We start from the raw sequence: 24502 nt of genomic DNA on the forward strand, positions 1-24502 counted from the left end.
TACTATTAATTTATAAGGCATAGATAGAGGTTCTGTGTACTCATTACATTTATCAGATAGTCAGTATGTTTCTCCTTTAGCATGAATATGGCAAATGAGTTAGCTAAAGCAAGAGTGTCTTTATGTAGTGTACAGGCAGAGGCAGGAGCAGCAGAGCAGAGCAGAGCTGGGCCGAGCAGTGTAGTATGCTGCTGGACCCAACCTTTCACACAGTAACACAACCACTCTGATATTCTACAGAGCTCTGAACAGGCATCAAAAAGAGTACAGAGAAATGAAAGAGATGGATGATGGGCAGTGGTGAAAGTACTTAAGTAAAAATACTTTAAAGTATTTCCCGACACCCAAATGTACTCGTTACATTTTCAATGTTTAGCAGGACAGGACAATTGTCAAAATCACACACTTATCAATAAAACATCCCTGGTCGTCTTTACTGCCTCTGATCTGGTCGACTCACTAAACACAAATGCTTAGTTTGTATTATGTGTTGCCCCTGCCTATCCGTAAATAAAATAAAAAAAACCCTGTATGGGTTTCTTAATATAAGGGATTTGAAATGATTTATACTTTTAATTTTGATACTTAAGTATATTTAAAATCAAATACTTTTAGACTTTTTGATGCTCTCGAACATGGACCATTGGGCATGTTCGAGCGGATCACTTTTGTCAAGTTGATGGTCACCGCCTTTCAAAGTGTGTTGCATTATGGGAACCCGAAAGTGCAGCTGAGGAAGGGAGATAAAAAGTAAGTGATGGAGAGGATAGAGAGAGAAGGGGGAGGACAGAGAGAGAAGGGAGAGGATAGAGATAGAAGGGAGAGGATAGAGATAGAAGGGAGAGGATAGAGATAGAAGGGAGAGGATAGAGATAGAAGGGAGAGGATAGAGATAGAAGGGAGAGGATAGAGAGAGAAGGGAGAGGATAAAGATAGAAGGGAGAGGATAGAGAGAGAAGGGAGAGGATAGAGATAGAAGGGAGAGGATAGAGATAGAAGGGAGAGGATAGAGAGAGAAGGGAGAGGATAAAGATAGAAGGGAGAGGATAGAGATAGAAGGGAGAGGATAGAGATAGAAGGGAGAGGATAGAGATAGAAGGGAGAGGATAGAGATAGAAGGGAGAGGATAGAGATAGAAGGGAGAGGATAGAGATAGAAGGGAGAGGATAGAGATAGAAGGGAGAGGATAGAGATAGAAGGGAGAGGATAGAGATAGAAGGGAGAGGATAGAGGTAGAAAGTAGAGGATAGAGAGAGAAGGGAGAGGATAGAGATAGAAGGGAGAGGATAGAGATAGAAGGGAGAGGATAGAGATAGAAGGGAGAGGATAGAGATAGCTTGAACTAAATAACAACACTGGAATATGTTTCCCTCAGCTTTTGTCCATTAGAGCTTAGTGACCAATTCTGTCCTGGGCAAATAAACACAACACACATAATTACTTACGCCCCAGTTTTCTGCAGCGCAACAGATTGGAGAGGGATAGAAATAGGAGCAGTAAAGCACAACAAATGTATTGAATTGAATATATTATATTATATTATTTTGTGTAACAGACATATACAACAAAATGTACTGGACGACATCACTTGAAATAATTAATTAAAATGCTTGTTTCCAAAGTTGTCCTCGATGGTAAAAACAATAACACATATATAGCCTAATATAGGGGACAGACAGATAGAGACAGCTGAATAGATTGAGCAGATAGATTGTTGAGAAAGAGAGAGCTACCTATGCATCTATGAGAGAGACACAGTTTAAGATGAAAAAGAGCTCACTTTAAAAAGACATATGGACTGAATAATACATACCTTTTATTGTCACTAGGTTGGCCTGAGAAAGAAAGAGGAGAGAGTGCGCATGTGTGTGTAGCTGATGATAGAGCACAGCTCTGGCCTTCCTGAGGAAGAGTGAGTGGGAAAAAGGACCATTATGACCGGTGCAATTACACAGCCAATATGTGATGGCATAAGTGTGCATGTTTTTAATTTTTTATTTCACCTTTATTTAACCAGGTAGGCTAGTTGAGAACAAGTTCTCATTTACAACTGCGACCTGGCCAAGATAAAGCATAGCAGTGTGAACAGACAACAACACAGAGTTACACATGGAGTAAACAATTAACAAGTCAATAACACAGTAGAAAAAAAAATGGGGGAAAAAAAGAAAAAAAAGAGTCTATATACATTGTGTGCAAAAGGCATGAGGAGGTAGGCGAATAATTACAATTTAACAGATTAACACTGGAGTGATAAATGATCAGATGGTCATGTGCAGGTAGAGATACTGGTGTGCAAAAGAGCAGCAGCTAACTGGAAGGAAAGGCGGCCAAATGAGGTGTTGGCTTTAGGGATGATCAGTGAGATACACCTGCTGGAGCGCGTGTTACAGGTGGGTGTTGCTATCGTGACCAGTGAACTGAGATAAGGCGGAGCTTTACCTAGCATGGACTTGTAGATGACCTGTAAGATTGATTGATTGGAACTTGATGCCTCGCCTATTAATGCATGAAAGGCCCTATTGAGAAATCAACATAGGCCTAGTGACTGAACAACAAAAGAGGTCCCAATACTAGTAGCAACATCAGCAGCAACACTGCGCAGAAGCAACACTGCCGGCTGCAACACTGCCAGCAGCAGCAACACTGCCAGTAGCCAAGGCCTACAGTAGATTGCGCTCTGCGATGTTTGAATACTCAGCCACCTACATGCTTAGAAACAGCTTAATGGTAACCTGACATTAGTAATGAGTATGGGGTGGGCAGAGGTCTCCCAAATTAAACAAACAGATGACAACGACAACAGTCTCAGTACAGTTAGTAAGCAAATGGGTAATAGGGCAGTATCTCCTTTCTAAATCCTACACCCTGAGTGGGAGATCATCTGGTAAATGAATACAGCTAATATGGTTTTATAGGCTGAGAACACAGTCCTAGTCAAACCACTTGAATCTGGTCAAAATTCATCCATTAATGTAGGCCTATTTCTTTGTGTCCTTGTGCTATCCAACATGATATGGAAGGTTAACTAACAGCATCATGTCCGAAGGCGGAGTCCTCCTCACACTTTGGCATATAACCCCTGACAAGGAGCCGTGAAAAGTCATTGGTCGTGTGAAGGAGAGGAGACGAGGTAAAGAAACTACTGTATTTCAGTCTACAGGAGAACAGCATGTATGTCCTCGACCTTGTTAAATGACAACAGTGCCTAGTCACTACGGATTAGCCTGCTGACTCATATCGGAGGCCTGGCTTATACGTTATGCTACATACTGCTTCCATGGGAAGATCTCAATTGCATACTCCTCGCATCCTCTCCCCTCCTCAAAACCCATTGGAGGAGAAGGTCAGGGGGGACCTCTGGCTTTCTCATCCAATGGGTTTTGAAAAGGAGACGAGGAGAGAGGGGAGAGGATGCAATTGAGATCTTCCCCATGTCTCAACTTGGAGATCTGACCTTGTTCTACATCCTCATACACAGGATGGAACGTGTTTGTCTGAAGAGTAGAGGGAGATTGTAATTATGTGACAAGGTTGCAGTGTCATATTATATAATGGCTTGAATGGGATGTTTAAACAATGATGGGCTTCAGTGAGCTGTCAAATGTCAAATGTGCTGCAATTAACAGACAAGCAAGTGGAGAGGGAGAATAAGCTTATGTAGGTTGAAGAAGCTTATGTAATTTGTATGTGTACAAAAGTATGAGGACATTTGCTCGTCGAACATCTCATTCCAAAATTATGGGCATTAATATGGAGTTGGTCCCCCTTTTGCTGCTATAACAGCCTCCACTCGTCTGGGAAGGCTTTCCACTAGATGTTGGAACATTGCTGCTATAACAGCCTCCACTCGTCTGGGAAGGCTTTCCACTAGATGTTAGAACATTACTGCAAGGACTTGCTTCCATTCAGCTACAAAAGCATTAGTGAGGTTGGGCACTGATGTTGGGCGATTAGGCCTGGCTCGCAGTCTGTGTTCCAATTCATCCCAAAGGTGTTCAATGGGGTTGAGGTCATGGCTCTGTGCAAGCCAGTCAAGTTTTTCCACACCGATCGACAAACCATTTCGGTATGGACCTCGCTTTGTGCAAGGGGGGCATTGTCATTCTGAAACAGGGCCTTTCCCAAACTGTTGCCACAAAGCTGGAAGCACAGATTCATCTAGAATGTATTTGTATGCTGTATTGTTAATCTTTCCCTTCACTGGAACTAAGGAGCCTGAACCATGAAAAACAGCCCCAGACCATTATTCCTCCTTCACCAAACTTTACAGTTGGCACTATACATACTGGCAGGTAGTTCCACTCCAGCCGACGCTTGGCATCGCGCATGGTGATCTCAGGCTTGTGTGCGGCTGCTTGGCTATGGAAACCCATTTCACGAAGCTCCCGACTAACAGTTCTTGTGCCTAACGTTGATTCCAGAGGTAGTTTGGAACTCGGCAGTGAGTGTTGCAACCGAGGACAGACTATCTTCTCACGCTATGTGCTTCAGCATTCGCCGGTCCCGTTCTGTGAGCTTGTGCGGCCTAACACTTCGCAGCTGAGCTGTTGTTGCTCCTAGACATTTCCACTTCACAATAACAGTACTGACAGTTGACTGGGGCAGCTCTAACAGGGCATTTGACGAACTGACTTGTTGGAAAGGTGGCATCCTATGACGGTACCACATTGTAAGTCACTGTGCTATTTAGTACGGGCTATTCTACCTCCATTGTTTGTGTAACAATATAACTTTAGACCGTCCCCTCGCCCATACACGGGTGCGAACCAGGGACCCTCTGCACACATCAACAACAGTCACCCACGAAGCATCGTTACCCATCGCTCCACAAAAGCCGCGGCTCTTGCAGAGCAAGGGGAACCACTACTTCAAGGTCTCAGAGCAAGTGACGTCACCGATTGAAACGCTATTTAGCGTGCACCACCGCTAACTAGCTAGCTGTTTCACATCCGTTACATTTGTCTATGGAGATTGCATGGCGGTGTCCTTGATTTTATACAGCTGTCAGCAATAGGTGTGGCTGAAATAGCAGAATCCACTAATTTGAAGGGGTGTCCACATAATTTTGAGAATGTAGTGTATATTATATCAAAACAGGTTCATTCACTCCATCTAGTGGTCATATCTTACAAAGCAAAAAGTGACAGCCAAGATCTCAACAACATTGTAACAATCAGACAATGTGATCATCTTGATTTAAAGCATCATTGTGTAGGACGTTTGGTCACAGTTTTAGCTATATTTCTAAAATTGAAATTAATATTTGCGAGCTACTGTTACAGTCTGCACACATTTACTTTAACGTTAGCTAGGTAGCGAAAATGCATAACTTCTCGTTACAGTAATACAATCGGACAGTTATAGAAGATAACTGAGTAGCTACTAGACTAGTTAGAAGTAACGTTATCTATGTTTGACAAAACAGAGGCTTTCGTCTAGGTCAAAGTTTATACAGGGGATGAGGTGATGTTAACGTTAGCCACTTAAGTATTTTCCTCTGGCTGCCAGTAGTATTTATTTCCCAAATGGTCGGTGCCCACATGTTCTTTTATCACCCCAAAGGTCCGGCGTAATAGACCTCCGATCCTGCTCATATTGAGAATATATGATATATGCAGATATCGTTCTCGTATACTTCACCATACAACCAGTCCCATCAACGCATATTCAATTGGATTTGTTGTTTACGCAATCTAAAAACAGATAACAGTAAGATATGTTTTGATTGGATGACTGAATCCGAGTAACCAATGAGTGCGCTTGTTATACCAGAGCGGTGTTCAAACATCCTGACGTAACAACATGGCCACCCACACGTCCCTTGTTGACTGGGAGCTAGCTTGCTAAATGATGTTAAATAAGACCGTGGCATAAAATGATTCGATCGGGATTTTATCAATCCCAGATCAAAAATATGTATTGTGCACACAAAGCGAAAAACGAGTTCAGTAGCGAACGATATTGAACGTGTAGATGGGTAACCAACCCTCGAGCTAGCTATGCTAGCTTGAGAACAAACATAAACATTTCTTTAAGGCTAGCTAGCTACGAAATTGAAAGATTACTTTATTGTGGGAAGATGTTGGGTTTTCTAACAGCAAGACAGGCTGGACTTGACGACCCACTTCGTCTGAGACGGGCAGAGTCAACACGGAGGTGAGGGGAAGTTGGCCATATTATTCCTGGGAACGCTAACGTTACTGTTACCAGTGTTTTGTCGGTATCACTAGTTGTCACAGTCAAAAATTGTCTATATCGTAAAAATTTATGAAAACAACTATTTGCTTTGGGATCTTAATTTAAAGAGTGGCATAAGGTCAACAGTGTGTCTAGGTTTAAAATAAAATGTTATGAAGATATATTGTAGACATAGGCGGGGTTTATGACGGTTGTGGTAATTAATTAGGCTTCCATGTTGCTGTGTGGGTGTTATGACGCATTCAAAACAACCGGGAACTCGGAAATCTCCGACTTCAGTGCGTTTATCACAACTAGGAATTCGGTAAAAGTATTTTGAACGACCATCCAACTTCCATTTTGGGAACTCGGGCAGCTCCTACTTTCCGACCTGAAGATCACTGACGTCATGACTCTGTCTTCTTTGTTTTCTCTTAAGGGTCCTCAATTTAGAGCTGAATCATGACAGAGATGTGGATCGAATCCATAGCAATGGCGTAAACACCATAGACATTGAAGTCATTGAGGGCAGATAGTAAGTATCATTAGTAGTAGGTCTGACAATATGTCAATTGATGACATAATTTGTTATGATTACCATAAAGCCTAGGCCTATAACATGTAACCTAATGCATAGTTCCGTCATCACCTGATTTCAACATAACGTGATACATAAGCAACCTCCTGTAATTCAACATAGACATGTGTTGCCTGTATAGCACTTTGAATCCTTCTGGTGCTATCTCATTTGGAGATAACCCTGTCCTCTTGTCTGTTCTGTAGCATGCTATCTGGAGGGGCAGATGGGGTGATTGTGGTGTATGACCTGGAGAACAACAGCAGGAAACCCCAATACACCTGTAAAGCAGTCTGCACTGTAGGCAGGTGTGTGGCTCACATACCTGATGGCAGAATCAGTGTGTGTGTGTGTGTGTGTGTGTGTGTGTGTGAGAGAGAGAGGGGCTCTGGTGGTCACTGTTAGTCTGTTTGTGTTGCAGGTCCAGTCGGTATGTCCACAGGTTCAGTGTAGAGACAGTGCAGTGGTACCCACACGACACAGGCATGTTTGTCTCCAGCTCATTTGACAAAACCATGAAGGTCTGGGACACTGAGACACTAAAGGTACACCTTACATACTCTTTTTAACTCGGTCTCTCTCTCGCACTCTTTGCCTTTTATGGCCATATGGTGCTCTCTGTGATGAGCTAGAATCACGCTGTGCCATGGTTACCTCAGAGTCGGCTAGGGGACAGCAAAACTTGTTTGCAGAGGGATTTGCATTGTAACTGTCACTCTACTCTCTTGCTCCAGCTTCCTAGTCCCCTGCTCAGTTCTCCTCCACTCCTCTCCATTCCTCTCTTACTCCAGCTTCCTAGTCCCCTGCTCTGTTCTCCTCAACTCCCCTCCATTCCTCTCTTACTCCAGCTTCCTAGTCCCCTGCTCAGTTCTCCTCCTCCAGCTTCCTAGTCCCCTGCTCAGTTCTCCCACACTGCCATGTCCTGCTCTGTTCCCCTCCACTCCCCTCCATTCCTCTCCTCCAGCTTCCTAGTCCCCTGCTCTGTTCTCCTCCATTCCTCTCCTCCAGCTTCCTAGTCCCCTGCTCAGTTCTCCTCCATTCCTCTCCTCCAGCTTCCTAGTCCCCTGCTCTGTTCCCCTCCACTCCCCTCCATTCCTCTCCTCCAGCTTCCTAGTCCCCTGCTCTGTTCTCCTCCACTCCCCTCCATTCCTCTCCTCCAGCTTCCTAGTCCCCTGCTCTGTTCTCCTCCACTCCCCCCCATTCCTCTCCTCCAGCTTCCTAGTCCCCTGCTCTGTTCTCCTCCAATCCCCTCCATTCCTCTCCTCCAGCTTCCTAGTCCCCTGCTCAGTTCTCCTCCACTCCCCTTCCTTCCTCTCCTCCAGCTTCCTAGTCCCCTGCTCAGTTCTCCTCCATTCCTCTCCTCCTCCAGCTTCCTAGTCCCCTGCTCTGTTTTCCTCCAACCCCCTCCATTCCTCTCCTCCAGCTTCCTAGTCCCCTGCTCTGTTCTCCTCCACTCCCCTCCATTCCTCTCCTCCTCCAGCTTCCTAGCCCCCTGCTCTGTTCTCCTCCACTCCCCTCCATTCCTCTCCCAGTCTCACAGCCGCATCCCTCATTTCTGTCTCCTGGTCCCATTGTGTCAGTCAGTCACGACAGTGTTCTTTCCTATCGTGCTGGCCGGCTGACCGACTGACTGAACAGTGGTTTTCTATACATGTTTGCTCTTCCCATGTAGTAGTGTTGTCTCTGTACAGCACAGACATATCAAGTTAATGTTCATGTTGAACTAAAGCTGATAAAGTTTAGAGTCTGAAGTTCCTTCTCCTTGTGTGTCTGTAGCCCGCTGAAGTGTTCCAGTTTGAAGGAAACGTCTACTGTCACCACATGTCCCCCATTGCCAGGAAACACAGCCTCATCGCAGGTGTGTGTGTAGCAAGCTCTGTCTCACATCAGAATTAGACATTCATCTATGTTTCTTAAACATCACATTTCGAAGTTGTTGTAAAAGTCACATTTTGAAGTGTTTTTAAGGTTAAGTTTTATGGTTAACCATTTTGAGTTAATGCCTAAGGTAAGGGTTAAGATTTGGGATAAGTTTAAAAAACAAAATCTCAAAAACAACTTTATGTCGCTGGATTTGAGCATGCAACCTTTAGCACCAGAGGTAGATGCTTACGCCTATCCAGCATCCCTCATCTCTGTCCACAATGCCTTAGCAACACCTAAACCTTCTTGAAGCCTAGTGGCCGGTTTCCACATCATCTCCCGACGTCCTTAGACATGGATGGACGTCGAATTCTGGCTTGTATCACGGGTAAACTGGCTGTGGGTGAAATTGTATGTGTGTCATGCTCTTAAAATATGATTTACTGTCTATGTCTTATTGATATAATCTAAGAATGAACATATGAGGCCTCAGTAAATCAAACAAAATTAAAATGTTGATTGTGAAACAGCTGTGTGGTACAGAGTCTATGCCCCTAGCGGTGTCAGGGGTTGGAACTGACTCAGGAAGAGTTTAGAGAGACGTGCTGTTCTGGAGACATGACAGGAATCCAGGCTCTGCCCCCCTGCTGACAGAGCAGGACAGACTGGTTACACATACCTTCCCAATCACCCACACTGCTCTCACTCGCCCTGTTGTTTTTTGTTTCTCTGAGATTCTTCCCAAACTCAAAACAAAATGCCATGAAGTCTTTCAATTACACATTTTACTAATAGCACAATCAACCTTTTTCTGGAAAGTTCTGGTGGTGCTAGAATGATCAGAATTTGTCAGGCGAACCAGAATTATAATTTTATTTGTGTCGGGTTTCTAACAGATGAACTCAACCCGGGTTATTTTGTGTCCATCCCTCTCAGCTCTAGCTCCCTGTCAGCTCTAGCTCCCTGTCAGCTCCCTGTCAGCTCTAGCTCCCTGTCAGCTCTAGCTCCCTGTCAGCTCTAGCTCCCTGTCAGCTCTAGCTCCCTGTCAGCTCTAGCTCCCTGTCAGCTCCCTGTCAGCTCTAGCTCCCTGTCAGCTCCCTGTCAGCTCTAGCTCCCTGTCAGCTCCCTGTCAGCTCTAGCTCCCTGTCAGATCCCTGTCAGCTCCCTGTCAGCTCCCTGTCAGCTCTAGCTCCCTGTCAGCTCCCTGTCAGCTCTAGCTCCCTGTCAGCTCCCTGTCAGCTCTAGCTCCCTGTCAGCTCCCTGTCAGCTCTAGCTCCCTGTCAGCTCCCTGTCAGCTCTAGCTCCCTGTCAGCTCCCTGTCAGCTCTAGCTCCCTGTCAGCTCCCTGTCAGCTCTAGCTCCCTGTCAGCTCCCTGTCAGCTCTAGCTCCCTGTCAGCTCTAGCTCCCTGTCAGCTCCCTGTCAGCTCTAGCTCCCTGTCAGCTCCCTGTCAGCTCTAGCTCCCTGTCAGCTCTAGCTCCCTGTCAGCTCTAGCTCCCTGTCAGCTCTAGCTCCCTGTCAGCTCTAGCTCCCTGTCAGCTCCCTGTCAGCTCCCTGTCAGCTCCCTGTCAGCTCTAGCTCCCTGTCAGCTCCCTGTCAGCTCCCTGTCAGCTCTAGCTCCCTGTCAGCTCCCTGTCAGCTCCCTGTCAGCTCCCTGTCAGCTCTAGCTCCCTGTCAGCTCTAGCTCCCTGTCAGCTCTAGCTCCCTGTCAGCTCTAGCTCCCTGTCAGCTCCCTGACAGCTCTAGCTCCCTGTCAGCTCCCTGACAGCTCTAGCTCCCTGTCAGCTCCCTGTCAGCTCTAGCTCCCTGTCAGCTCCCTGTCAGCTCTAGCTCCCTGTCAGCTCCCTGACAGCTCTAGCTCCCTGTCAGCTCCCTGTCAGCTCTAGCTCCCTGTCAGCTCCCTGTCAGCTCTAGCTCCCTGTCAGATCTAGCTCCCTCTCAGCTCTAGCTCCCTCTCAGCTCTAGCTCCCTCTCAGCTCTAGCTCCCTGTCAGCTCTAGCTCCCTGTCAGCTCTAGCTCCCTTTCAGCTCCCTTTCAGCTCCCTTTCAGCTCCCTGTCAGCTCCCTGTCAGCTCTAGCTCCCTCTCAGCTCTAGCTCCCTGTCAGCTCTAGCTCCCTCTCAGCTCTAGCTCCCTCTCAGCTCTAGCTCCCTCTCAGCTCTAGCTCCCTCTCAGCTCTAGCTCCCTGTCAGCTCTAGCTCCCTCTCAGCTCTAGCTCCCTCTCAGCTCTAGCTCCCTCTCAGCTCTAGCTCCCTCTCAGCTCTCATCCCCTATGTGAATGATGTGTGTTATTAGCTCATTTTTATCCAAGAGTAGAACTGCTCTCTTATACATTCCTATCTTATCTGAGAGAACCAGGGCCTCCAGTTTCTCCTCTGTCACAAAGCATTAACACACACAGTGAAAGTAGAGATGTTTTTCTTTGTGTTAGTCGTACTGTATGTAACCTTTCAAGTAATCCATTGATCTGTGTGTTCTCAGTGGGTACCAAAGACCAGAAAGTACAGCTCTGTGACCTGAAGTCTGGCTCACGCATCCAGGTTTTGCAGGGTGAGAGCCACACACACACACACACCCACCCATATGTCTTACTATACTTGTGAGGACTTCAAAATCCTATTTTCCCTAAACATAATTTGAACCTTTATTTAACTAGGCAAGTCAGTTAAGAAACAAATGCTTATTTACAATGGCTCCCTACTCCGGCCAAACCCGGACGATACTGGGCCAATTGTGCGCCGCCCTATGGGACTCCCAATCATGGCCGGATGTGATACAGCCTGGATTTGAACCAGGGACTGTAGTGACGCCTCTTGCACTGAATTGCAGTGCCTCAGACCGCCTTGCCACTCGGGAGTGTAAACCTAACCCCTAAACCTAAAATAGCCTTTTTACAAGTGAGGCCTGGCAAAATGTCCTCACTTCTGAGTTTTATTTGGTTTACTTTTCTTGTGAGGACTTCTGGTACTCACAAGTATAGTAAAACGTGTCTACACTAACACACACTTCCACTGACTGTCCTTTCTATCCCTCAGGTCACAGAGGTGAGGTCCTATCTGTTCGATGGTCGCCAAGATATGAGCACATTTTAGCTACAGCCAGGTAGGCCGACCTACACCAAACCTGGAGAGATACAACTACCTTGAAGGGCCATTAGATAAATGTCCCTCCCTCATTTCACGCCCAAGTATCATAGAAATTCCAATCTAGCTAGTGAAAGGGATTCCACTTTCTATTACCATAACTAGACTGTATCAGTATGTCACCTGAACTCATTGGCACACAGAGAGACTGAACCAACCTCTATTCCCTGGGAATAACAATGCAGCATATGGCAGGGAGAGAGTACTCCGCTGGTTTATGCCAAATTAGATCTGCTAATTAAACTATTGGGATCAAATCACTGTCCCTTTGGGCTGTAAGTGATTTGAAAAACAACTGAGCAGCATTTCAACTGCTACTGATTACATGGGCAATTGGACAGTGAAGCACACTGTCTTTGAACATTTAGTATGGACTGAAATACATTTTTTTATATGGAGGACTGTTTTGAGGAAATTTGAGGCACTATTCTATAGCTGGATAATTTAAGGGATTGTGTTGCGTTGTTGTAGTGTTACGTTGTTGATGCCCAGTGATGTGAACCTTCATCTGCAGACCAATTAGGGGACGTTTATGTAAGGTTCATTTATATATCCCTATAAGGCCCCAGGGCACTAACACATGTCACCCCGAGGGATGGAAGGCTGTTGATTTTGGCTTCTCATGCGCTCTCTCTATCTCAATCTCTCTCTCTCTCTCTCTCTCTCTCTCTCTCTCTCTCTCTCTCTCTCTCAGTACTGACAGCAGGGTGTTGGTGTGGGATGTGCGTCGGGCCTCAGGGAGCCTGTTCTCTCTGGATCAACACAACGGGGACAAGTCCAAGGCCTCGTCAGAGGCAGGTAGGAACACACTGTCACACCTCCCCCTCTCCCTGACTCCCCCCACCCCTGATAACGGGGTCAAGAGAAGATGTCTACATGATAGTGAAAGCATCGTGATAACGGGGTCAAGAGAAGATGTCTACATGATAGTGAAAGCATCGTGATAACGGGGTCAAGAGAAGATGTCTACATGATAGTGAAAGCATCGTGATAACGGGGTCAAGAGAAGAGATAAAGGGTTGAGTGTCCTTTCCCCTTAAACAATAGTATATTATCTCATTGGCATTTAATGACGCGTGTGTGTGTTTGCCAGTGAACACAGCCCATAATGGAAGGGTAAATGGCCTCTGCTTCACGGTCGACGGCCTCTACCTTCTCACCACGGGAACAGACGACCGCATGAGGCTGTGGAACAGTGCCAATGGAAAAAACACACTGGTAGGTTCTGTGTGTGTGTGTGTGTGTGTGTGTGTGTGTGTGTGTGTGTGTGTGTGTGTGTGTGTGTGTGTGTGTGTGTGTAAGAGGGTTACAGCGAGCGAGTGAGATGCAGAGAGTGAGTGAGGGTCAAAAATGTGTCTGGCGGGGTTCCAATGGATGAGGGTGAGGACTAGGCTCTACCCCGAGGCCTTGTCCGAGTGTGCATATTTGTGTGTATGCACATTTCCTGCCCATCCCTGGAGTCCTTGTCTGGAACACATAACATAGCGTGTGTGACTCTTCCAGGCCTTACCCTAAATGATCAGTAGCCATCCCTCTCTGTGACAGCGACCTCCAGCACTAAGGGACATCATTGTGCCTCTAGCCCCATTAACTTCCATACAAAAACTTCCCCTCTCTAACTGGGTCTGCAGGTGAAAGCCTCAAGCCTTCACATAATGGTCCTGTGCTGCTTTGGGTTAGGAGAAACAGTTTGCCTGCTTGATGACTTGAAGACATGTATCCCTTTTACACACAGACTAAAATCCCACATGTTGGTATGTCTGAAAGGGGTAAGGAGTAAAAACAAGGACAAATAAAAGCTAGCTAAAGACCAAGTCATGATTCCTGCATTTTCAGGTCCCATGGTTTAACAACACCCCCCCACACCTCCCACTTATATGTATAAAAGGGGTATACCTGAAAATAAATGCTAAGTAAGGGGCTGTATGAAAGGGGGTCATATAAACATTGCCTTATATTTTACAAGTGACATGCCACATCTTCTGCCTAAAATGAGTTATGCAGTACATCTTTAAACAGTTCATCTCGACAAATCCGAGGGAAGCCCACTTTAGCTGGCGTGGTCCGTATCAGTACAACACATGTTGAGGTGTATATTTAACCTGGTTTCTGAATTGTTCCATGCTTATCACCACTCTACATAATGTTCTGTAGCAGGTTGATAGTTGAAGTGCTGTTCTACTGTTAGCTTGGTCATCCGTCCAACTGACCCTCCCAACTCCTCTCTGTCTCTCAGGTGAATTATGGGAAGGTGAGTAACGAAAGCCGTAAAGGGTTAAAGATCACAGTGTCTCGTAGCTGCAGCCCGGAGTTTGTGTTTGTACCTTGTGGCAGCTCAGTGGCGGTGTACACTCTACACACCGGGGAACTCGTAACCATGCTGAGGGGACACTACAACAACGTGGACTGCTGCCAGTTCCACCCCGACTACCAGGTGACTGACTGTGTCTCTGTCTGCCCGTCTGTCTGTAGGTGCGTCCATCCTTTATGGCTATAGACTAATAAGAAATTACAGTGTTATTAACATCATTATGTTTGTTCATTATCAATACCTTACGTATGTTCATGTAAATCAGCTCATGTGACGTCATAGTGTTCCTAAGTTGAACCAAGGTTTCTGAGACGTGGGTCCTATTCATTAGTGCACACTGTAGCAAACCATAGCAAAATGTTTTGCAATGGAAAACCCGGTAGGTCCCTCCCTGTTTTGACCCATTTGCTTCTGTTTGGTTTCCAATGAATATGACCCTAGCAGACCAAGAGGCCTTGAAGGGTCTTCTGTACATCACAGAGAATCATAACAAATTCCTATTCTACCCACATTACCAGCATCCTGCACGTAGATAGCTGACGCATTGTCAGTTTATGGTACAGTTGGCACAGATATGACAACCTGCCTTGGGAGGTACGGAACACTGTGGCCTTTCACTAATGTTAATCAAAGAAGATACTGAATTGAGACAGCATCCCCTCTTTTGCATTTTCCTGTTAATGGTTAAGGTTAGTATTTGTGACGAATGATTGGATCTTTACATCTGTGTAGCGCAGGACGAGATCTGTGAGTTGCAGTGGGGGTGTATTTGAGGTAGGTTACAGTAGGTAATTTACACTTGAATAGATGATATATTAAAGTCAACATCCTCATGTAAAGCCATTAGCCATGGCCTAGTCACAGGGGTATGAAAAACAATTGGGCCTTAATGATTATAAAGGTGAAGGCCAGAAATGAGTTTGTTTTCTTTTATGGAGAGTTTTGTTTACTTGTCAAAGTACTGCAATGGAAGTTTGTTGAAGAACGGGATAGTGCTATGTCATATAATCCGATAATCTACTTTTACGAAGGCGGGTCTTTCCTTTCTTCACTCCAACTGCTATACCACATAAGGCTAATAAATTCCCTAATACATGATTATACAGTTTCCGTAGTATCTCATTGTAATGCATATCTTACTCATGCACATCGCCTTTCATATCACAGTAGTATTTGTGTTAGACATTAGTTCTGCTGTTAGAGTATATCCGCCTAATGTCCTACTTATTAAACCTGTACGAATGTGGCAGAGCAACTTTGAGTTTTTTTTTATTGGAAAGAACACATAGTTCTGGAATGTCTTTTTGCTTCTTGTCTTTTGAAGTAGGCTAATGCCACATTTGACATTTTAGTCATTTAGCAGACACGTTTATCCAGACTTACAGGAGTAATTAGGGTTGAGTGCCTTGCTCAAGGGCACATCGACCGATTTAATTTATTATAATATATATTTTTCTTCTTCACCTAGTCGGCTTAGGGATTCGAGCCAGCGACCTTTCGGTTATTGGCCCAACACTCTTAACCGCTAGGCTACCTGCCACCCAAAAATACACCTCTTCAAATGATTGGCACGTTTGGACTTTATGAACTTCTATGGGTTGTTTTCCTGGATGATGATTGTCATTGTTTTGAGTCTAGTGTTTCATAAGGTAGACACTGCTGTAATAACTATGTACTTCCTCCCACCATCAACACTGATACTTCCCCAACATGCTTCTTTCCACTTGACAAACTTAGCTATTTTAGGACCAAATGCTAACATGTGTATATGGGACACAGAGATTAAACCAAATGGAAGTTGGGGTGCAGACAAAATGGGTAAAGAAACAGCAGCCAGGACCAGAGCTATACACTACTGTTCAAAAGTTTGGGGTCACTTAGAAATGTCCTTGATTTTGAAAGAAAAGCAAATTTTTCGTCTGTTAAAATAACATCAAATTGATCAGAAATACAGTGTAGACATTGTTAATGTTGTAAATGACTATTGTAGCTGGAAACGGCTGATTTTCAATGGAATATCTACATAGGCGTACAGAGGCCCAGCAACCATCGCTCCTGTGTTCGCACGTTGTGTTAGCTTATTCAAGTTTATCATTTTAAAAGGCTAATTGATTATTAGAAAGCCCTTTTGCCAATTATGTTAGCACAGCTGAAGACTGTTGTTCTGATTTAATGAAGCAATAGAACTGGCCTTCTTTAGACTAGTTGAGTATCTGGAGCATCAGCATTTGTGGGTTCGATTACAGGCTCAAAATGGCCAGAAACAAGACCTTTCTTTTGAAACTCATCAGTCTATTCTTGTTCTGAGAAATGAAGGCTACTCCATGTGAGAAATTGCCAAGAAACTGAAGATCTCGTACAACGCTGTGTACTACTCCCTTCACAGAACAGAGCAAACCTTCTCTAACCAGAATAGAAAGAGTGGGAGGCCCCGGTGCACACCTGAGCAAGAGGACAAGTACATTAGTGTCTAGTTTGAGAAACAATCGCCTCACAAGTCCTCAGCTGGGCGCTTCATTAAATAGTACTCGCAAAACACCAGTCTCAACTAGAGGTCGACCGATTTAATCGGAATGGGCGATTAATTAGGGCCTATTTCAAGTTTTCATAACAATCGGAAATCGGTATTTTTGGGCACCAATTTGCAGATTTTTTAAATATTTTTTATATACCTTTATTTAACTAGGCAAGTCAGTTAAGAACACATTCTTATTTTCAATGACTGCCTAGGAACGGTGGGTTAACTGCCTTGTTCAGGTGCAGAACAACAGATTTTCACCTTGTCAGCTCGGGGGATCCAATCTTGCAACCTTACAGTTAACTAGTCCAACGCAATAACGACCTGCCTTTCTCTCGTTGCACTCCACAAGGAGACTGCCTGTTACGTGAATGCAGTAAGCCAAGGTAAGTTGCTAGCTAGCATTACATTTATCTTGTAAAAAACAATCATAATCACTAGTTAACTACACATGGTTGATGATATTACTAGATATTATCTAGCGTGTCCTGCGTTGCATATAATCCGACTGAGCATACCAGTATCTGACTGAGCGGTGGTAGGCAGAAGCAGGCGAGTAAACATTCATTCAAACAGTACTTTCGTGCGTTTTGACAGCAGCTCTTCATTGTGCATCAAGCATTGCGCTGTTTATGACTTCAAGCTGATCAACTCCCGAGATGAAGCTCGTGTAACTGAAGTGAAATGGCTAGCTAGTTAGTGCGCGCTAATTGCCGTTGTGTTGCTGGTTCGAGCCCAGGGAGGAGCGAGGAGAGGGACGGAAGCTATTCTATTACACTGGCAATACTAAAGTGCCTATAAGAACATCCAATAGTCAAAGGTTAATGAAATACAAATGGTATAGAGGGAAATAGTCCCATAATTCCTATAATAACTACAACCTACAACTTCTTACCTGGGAGTATTGAAGACTCATGTTAAAAGGAACCACCAGCTTTCATATGTTCTCATGTTCTGAGCAAGAAAAATAAATAAATGGCAGATTAATCGGTATCAGCTTTTTTGGTCCTCCAATAATCGGTATCGGTATCGGCGTTGAAAAATCATAATCGGTCGACCTCTAGTCTCAACATCAACAGTGAAGGGGCGACTCCAGGATGCTGGCCTTCTAATCGAAACCACAAATGCTGATGCTCCAGATACTCAACTAGTCTAAAGAAGGACATTTTTATTGTTTCTTTAATCAGCACAACAGTTTTCAGCTGTGCTAACATAATTGCAAAAGGATTTTCTAATGATCAATTAGCCTTTTAAAATGATAAACTTGGATTAGCTAACACAACGTGCCATTGGAACACAGGAGTGATGGTTGCTGATAATGGGCCTCTGTACGCCTATGTAATTATTCCATAAAAATTTTGCAGTTTCCAGCTACAATAGTCATTTACAACATTAATAATGTTTACACTGTATTTCTGATCAATTTGATGTTATTTTAATGGACAAAAAATGTGCCTTTCAAAATCAGACATTTCTAAGTGACCCTAATCTTTTGAACGGTAGTGTGTATATATAGATAAATATATGGCTCTGGCCAGGACGTAAAGAGCACAGAGTATTGAGACCCAGGCTAAATCACTCCTCCTTTCTGTGTGTTTCCAGGAGCTGTACAGCGGGGGTAAAGACTGTAACATCCTAGCCTGGGTTCCTGTTGTACGACCACCAGACGTGGAGGAAGGGACCGCCGTCAAGGTAGGAGGCTGCACAGCAGGAACAATTTAAAGCACATTTGGAGGGTAGTAATTATACGCAGGTCCCTGTTCTTGTTCTAAAACGCTGTCACATTACCAGACTAATATACAGGCATCTAGTAGGCCCTTTTTATTTGGTACCAGTACATTTACATTTTAGAAATTTAGCAGACGCTCTTATCCGGAGTGATCAATCAATCAAATGTATTTATAAAGCCCTTTTTACATCAGCCAATGTCACAAAGTGCTGTACAGAAACCCAGCCTAAAACCCCAATCCGCAAGGAATGCAGATGTAGAAGCACAGTGGCTAGGAAAATCTCCCTAGGAAGAAACCTAGAGAGGAACCAGGTTCTGAGGGGTGGCCAGTCCTCTTCTGGCTGTGCCGGGTGGAGATTATAACAGTACATGGCCAAGATGTTCCAACGCTCATAGATAACCAGCAGGGTCAGATAATAATAATTACAGTGGTTGTAGAGGGTGCAACAGGTCAGCACCTCAGGAGTAAATGTCAGTTGGCTTTTCTTAGCCAATCATTCAGAGTTAGAGACAGCAGGTGCGGTAGAGAGCAAGGTCTCTAGAGAGTTGAAAACAGCAGCTCCGGGACAAGGTAGCACGTCCAGTGAATAGGTCAGGGTTCCATAGCTGCAGGCAGAACAGTTGAAACTGGAGCAGCAGCACGACCAGGTGGACTGGGGACAGCAAGGGGTCATCAGGCCAGGTAGTCCTGAGGCAAGGTTCTAGGGCTCAGGTCCTCTGAGAGAAGAGAGAGAGAATTATAGGGAGCATACTTAAATTCACACAGGACACCGGATAAGACAGGAGAAATACTCCAGATATAACAGACTGACCCTAGCCCCCCGACACAAACTATTGCAGCATAATTACTGGAGGCTGAGACAGGAGGGGTCAGGAGACGCTGTGGCCCCATCTGGCTATACCCCCGATCAGGGGCCAACCAGGCAGGATATAACCCCATCCATTTTGCCAAAGCACAGCCCGCAGACCACTAGAGGGATATCTTCAACCACCAACTTACTACCTTGAGACGAGGCCGAGTATAGCCCACGAAGATCTCCCCCACGGCACGAATCCGAGGGGGTGCCAACCCAGACAGGAAGATCACATCAGAGACTCAACCCACTCAAGTGACGCGCCCCTCCTATGGACGGCATGGAAGAGCACCAGTAAGCCAGTGACTCAGCCCCCATAATAGGGTTAGAGGCAGAGAATCCCAGTGGAGAGAGGGGAACCGGCCAGGCAGAGACGGATGGTTCGTCGCTCCAGTGCCTTTCCATTCACCTTCACACCACTGGGCCAGACTACACTCAATCATAGGACCTACTGAAGAGATGTCTTCAATAAAGACTTAAAGTTCGAGTCCGAGTCTGCGTTTCTCACATGGGTAGGCAGACCATTTCATAAAAATGGAGCTCTATAGGAGAAAGCCCTGCCTCCAGCTGTTTGCTTAAAAATTATAGGGACAATAAGGAGGCCTGCATCTTGTGACCGTAGCGTACGTGTAGGTATGTACGGCAGGACCAAATCGGAAATGTAGATAGGAGCAAGCCCATGTAATGCTTTGTAGGTTAGCAGTAAAACCTTAATCAGCCCTAGCCTTAACAGGAAGCCAGTGTAGAGAGGCTAGTACTGGAGTAATATGATCACAGTTTTGGGTTCTAGTCAAGATTCTAGCAGCCGTGTTTAGCACTAATTGAAGTTTATTTAGTGCTTTATCTGGGTAGTCAGAAAGTAGAGCATTGCAATAGTCTAATCTAGAAGTGACAAAAGCATGGATTAATGTTTCTGCATAATTTTTGGACAGAAAGTTTCTGATTTTTACAATGTTACGTAGATGGAAAAAATCTTGATATGTTCGTCAAAAGAGAGATCAGGGTCCAGAGTAACACAGAGGTCCTTTAGTTTTATTTGAGACGACTGTACAACCATCAAGATTAATTGTCAGATCCAACAGAATATCTCTTTGTTTCTTGGGACCAAGAACAAGCATCTCTGTTTTGTCCAAGTTTAAAAGTAAAACATTTGCCACCATCCACTTCCTAATGTCTGAAACACAGACTTCCAAGGAGGGCAATTTTGGGGCTTCACCACGTTTCGTAAAAATGTACAGCTGTGTATCGTCCGCATAGCAGTGAAAGGTAACATTATGTTTCTGAATGACATCACCAAGAGGTAAAATATATAGTGAAAAGAATAGTGGTCCTAAAACGGAACCTTGAGGAACACCGAAATTTACAGTTGATTTGTCAGAGGACAAACCATCCACAGAGACAAACTAATATATTTCCGACAGATAAGATCTAAACCAGGTCAGAACTTGTCCGTGTGGACCAATTTGGGTTTCCAATATCTCCAAAAGAATGTGGTGATCGATGGCATCAAAAGCAGCACTAAGGTCTAGGAGCACGAGGACAGATACAGAGCCATTGTCTGCCATTAAAGGGTAATTTACCACCTTCACGATTGCAGTCTCAGTGCGATGATGGGGTCTAAAACCTGACTGAAGCATTTTGTATACAATGTTAGTTTTTAGGAAGGCAGTGAGTTGCTGCGCAACAGCTTTTTCTACAGTTTTTTAGAGGAATGGCAGACAGACTTTGCTTTTGTGCACACAAATTAGATCATAGGGGTTGTGGCTTGTGCTGCACTTTGCTAGGGTAACTCGGTACACACACTGTCAGGCTGGCTCAGCTTGGCTACATTCCCTAGGTGCTGATGAAATTATGTCTATAGGCATCTTCAGCCAGCTCCAAAAGCAGCTTCACCAGTTCTATTTAGTTTGGGAAACGGAATAATAATTGCTTGCTTGCACTTGGGAAATGTTTTTAATGCTTTCCTGATTACTCAATCGCTTTAACTCAAAACAACATGACAGCGAGAGAGTAGAGTGAGTTGAGAGTATTTTACTGAATGTATTTCTCCATCCCAGGGTGGGAGCCAGGCTACGGTGAATCCTGCTTTTGAAGACGCATGGAGCAGTGATGAGGACTGATGCATTAGCACAACTGTACAGCCCTACTCCATCGGACATTATGCATCTGTACAGCCCTACTCCTTCGGACATTATGCATCTGTACAGCCCTACTCCTTCGGACATTATGCATCTGTACAGCCCTACTCCTTCGGACATTATGCATCTGTACAGCCCTACTCCTTCGGACATTATGCATCTGTACAGCCCTACTCCTTCGGACATAGCTTTAGGAATCTCATCATGGTGCTTGCTTTAGGAATCTCATCATAGTGCTAGCTTTAGGAATCTCATCATGGTGCTAGCTTTAGGAATCTCATCATGGTGCTAGCTTCATGAGTCTCAACATGGTGCTAGCTTCAGGAATCTCAACATGGTGCTAGCTTCAGGAATCTCATGTTGCATCTGAAGACATAAACTGCATTTGTAGTTTTTTTTTTAACATCTACTGTGGAGTTGGAGAATTAACCTTAATAGACTTTGAATCTCTGTTGTGATATCTGATTTATCTTTTATTTTATATACAAAATGGAAATCTACGCTGAGTGTATGAAACATTAGGGACACCTTCCTAATATTCAGTTGCATCCCCTTTTGCCCTCAGAACAGCCTCAATTTGTCGGGGCACCTCTACAGGTGTCAAAAGTGTTTCACAGGGATGCTGGCTCATGTTGACTCCAACCCACAGTTGTGTTAATTTAGCTGGATGTCCTTTGGGTGTTGGACCATTCTTGATACACACGTGAAAACCCATCTGCGTTGCAGTTATTGACACACTCAAACCGGTGTGCCTGGCACCTACTACCAGCAGCATACTGTCAGCAGCATACTGTCAGCAGCATATTGCCAGCAGCATACCACCCTGCATCCCACTGCTGACTTGCCTCTGAAGCTAAGCAGGGTCGGTCCTGGTCAGTCCCTGGATGGGAGATCAGATGCTGCTGGAAGTGGTGTTGGAGGGCCAGTAGGGGGCACTTCCCTCTGGTCTATCTATCCCAATACCACAGGGGAGATTGGGGACATTGCCCTGTGTAGTGTGCTGTCTTTCGGATGGGACTTTAAATGGGTGTCCTGACTCTTTGTGGTCATTAAAAATCCCATGCACTTATCGTAAGAGTAGGGGTGTTAACCCTGTTGTCCTGACTAAATTCCAAACCTGGCCCCACCTAATCATCCCCCTCATTCCTAATTGGCAGATATCACTCCTCACCTCTCCAGCTGATGTGTGGTGCGCGTTCTGGCACAAAAATAGCCGCCGTGCATCACCCAGGTGGGTTCTACACGTTGGTGGTAAATGAGGTGAGTTTCCCCGTACTATGTGAAGAGCTTTGAGTAACTCTGTTTGTAGAAAAGTGCTATATAATTCCAATCAATTATTCATTACCATACCCCGTTCAAAGGCACTTAAATCATTTGTCTCCCCCATTCACCCTCTGAATGGCAAACATACACAACCTATGTCTCAATTGTCTCAAGGCTTAAAAATCATTCTTTAACCTGTCTCCTCCACTTCATCTACACTGATTGAAGTGGATTTAACAGGTGACATCCATAAGGGCTCTTAGCTTTCAACTGAATTTACCTGGTTAGTCTATGACATGGAAAGAGCAGGTGTCCCTAATGTTTTGTACACTCAGTGTATGGTGTTGATGATTCGTGCATTAAAACCTATGGATGGGTATCTGCACTGTACATTGAGCTGTATAATCTGTTTCTATTGGCTGCCTTTGACGCAACATGTACATTGTACTTTACATGGTGTTAAAATCAGCTTTCCATTATTCCAATGATGACCAGAGTAAAACCAGCTGAACTGGAGCCAAACCTTTCCTCATAGCGTCTTTGAACATGACGTTCAAGAGACCCACCTTTCCGTCATCAATTCACATATAAATATTTGTTAGCCATGTCTCTCTGTTTCTCCCCTACATTTGCATTATTTATTCTGTTGTCATTGCTAAAACCAGCTCTGTATTGTTGTTAGACGTGATACTGAAATCAGACTCACTTTCTCTCCTACTGGCAGCCTCATGTTTACATATGATTGGCTTGAAGGGCATTATTTCCCTATAACTCACGGCATATTTGCATGGTAGAATGTTCATGGTTCAATGGCCATAGTTCATTCTATGGCAAAAGTTGAATTGAAAACATTGATTTTGTTGTATTCCAAATGGCAAGCTAGGACTGATGATTTGGTTAGCTATAGTAAACTTGCCAGCTACTTCAGTGGCTGTTGTACACATTTCTACCTGCAAATTAACACATTTCTAGCGACAAATATGTTAAATTATAGCCTTGGTATAATGGAGATAATCAACTCGGGGCTCTATGCGTTCTCTGGAAAATAACACAACTCTGTGGAAGGTCAGTTCCACTCTGCATGGAACACACCTTCCACGTCATTCATTATTTTCCATAGAACGCATAAAAAATCAACTTTTCATTTATCTGACGTTTTTAAATGAATTGATATGAATGCTGTAAGTACTGAAATTGTTTGCTCACTGATAAATTCATATAAATATCCAACCAGTCAGTGACAACTGTGTGGCGTTTGTGACAGCAATTATGTAAGCTTATTATAGTATTATAAACACTATGTCCAAGGATTTGGTATGCTTTTCTATGTAGAACATTTGACACTTTTTCCTCATGCATGTATAATATAATTTCACTGCTTGAGACACCCAGAGGTGTTGGTTGTACACTATATATACAAAAGTTTGTGGAGCCCTTCAAATGAGTGGATTCAGCTATTTCAGCCCCACACGTTACTGACAGTTGTTTGCATTGCTGTGTGCCCAATTTTAATCTCCATAGACAAACATTTGCAGTAGACTGGCCTTACTGAAGAGCTCAGTAACTTTCAATTTCAAAGTGGCACCATCATAGGATGCCACCTTTCCAACAAGTCAGTTCATAACATTTCTGCCCCGGTCAACTGTAAGTGCTGTTATTGGGAAGTGGAAACATCTAGGAGCAACAACGGCTCAGCCATAAAGTGGAAGGCCACACAACAGGACCGGCGAGTGCTGAAACGTGTCCTCGGTTACAACACTACCCAGGCCCTGTGTGTCCCCAGGCACCCTCATTTGTTGACTTCTGTGATCAAAAAAGCCTTGGTTTCATGCATGTTAACATCAGAAGCCTCCTCCCTAAGTTTGTTTTACTCACTGTTTTAGCACACTCTGCCAACCCTGATGTCCTTGCCGTGTCTGAATCCTGGCTT

The 24502-nt window shown here is 44.5% G+C and overlaps 1 protein-coding gene across 3 annotated transcripts; it reads left to right on the forward strand.

Annotated features, from left to right (window-relative positions):
• The first annotated feature begins 5785 nt into the window (after positions 1-5785).
• Positions 5786-23805, forward strand: LOC139389455 (excision repair cross-complementation group 8). Of its 3 annotated transcripts, XM_071136223.1 has the most exons (13): positions 5786-6159; positions 6620-6715; positions 6964-7065; positions 7179-7302; positions 8534-8615; positions 11098-11166; positions 11652-11718; positions 12454-12557; positions 12853-12977; positions 13996-14193; positions 14803-14844; positions 18191-18280; positions 21229-21767. In XM_071136223.1, the coding sequence occupies exons 1-13, from the start codon at positions 6083-6085 to the stop codon at positions 21289-21291; spliced, it is 1239 nt and encodes a 412-aa protein (XP_070992324.1). In that variant the 5' UTR covers positions 5786-6082; the 3' UTR covers positions 21292-21767. The 3 variants fall into 3 exon arrangements, with proteins under 3 accessions (XP_070992324.1, XP_070992326.1, XP_070992325.1); XM_071136225.1 differs by lacking the exon at positions 14803-14844 and having other exon boundaries at positions 21229-23805; XM_071136224.1 differs by lacking the exons at positions 14803-14844; positions 21229-21767 and adding an exon at positions 22467-23802.
• The last annotated feature ends 697 nt before the right edge of the window (positions 23806-24502 follow it).

This window comes from Oncorhynchus clarkii, chromosome 30 (assembly GCF_045791955.1).
Source record: "Oncorhynchus clarkii lewisi isolate Uvic-CL-2024 chromosome 30, UVic_Ocla_1.0, whole genome shotgun sequence".
NCBI lineage: Eukaryota > Metazoa > Chordata > Actinopteri > Salmoniformes > Salmonidae > Oncorhynchus > Oncorhynchus clarkii.

Bases quoted from the DNA above. Each gene is read 5' to 3' on its own strand.
- LOC139389455 (XM_071136223.1), top strand. From the start codon at position 6,083: ATGTTGGGTTTTCTAACAGCAAGACAGGCTGGACTTGACGACCCACTT. The intron at 8,616-11,097 runs GTGTGTGTGTAG...GTGTGTTCTCAG, and splicing joins GAAACACAGCCTCATCGCAG to TGGGTACCAAAGACCAGAAA. The intron at 14,845-18,190 runs GTAGGTTACAGT...GTGTGTTTCCAG, and splicing joins GCAGTGGGGGTGTATTTGAG to GAGCTGTACAGCGGGGGTAA.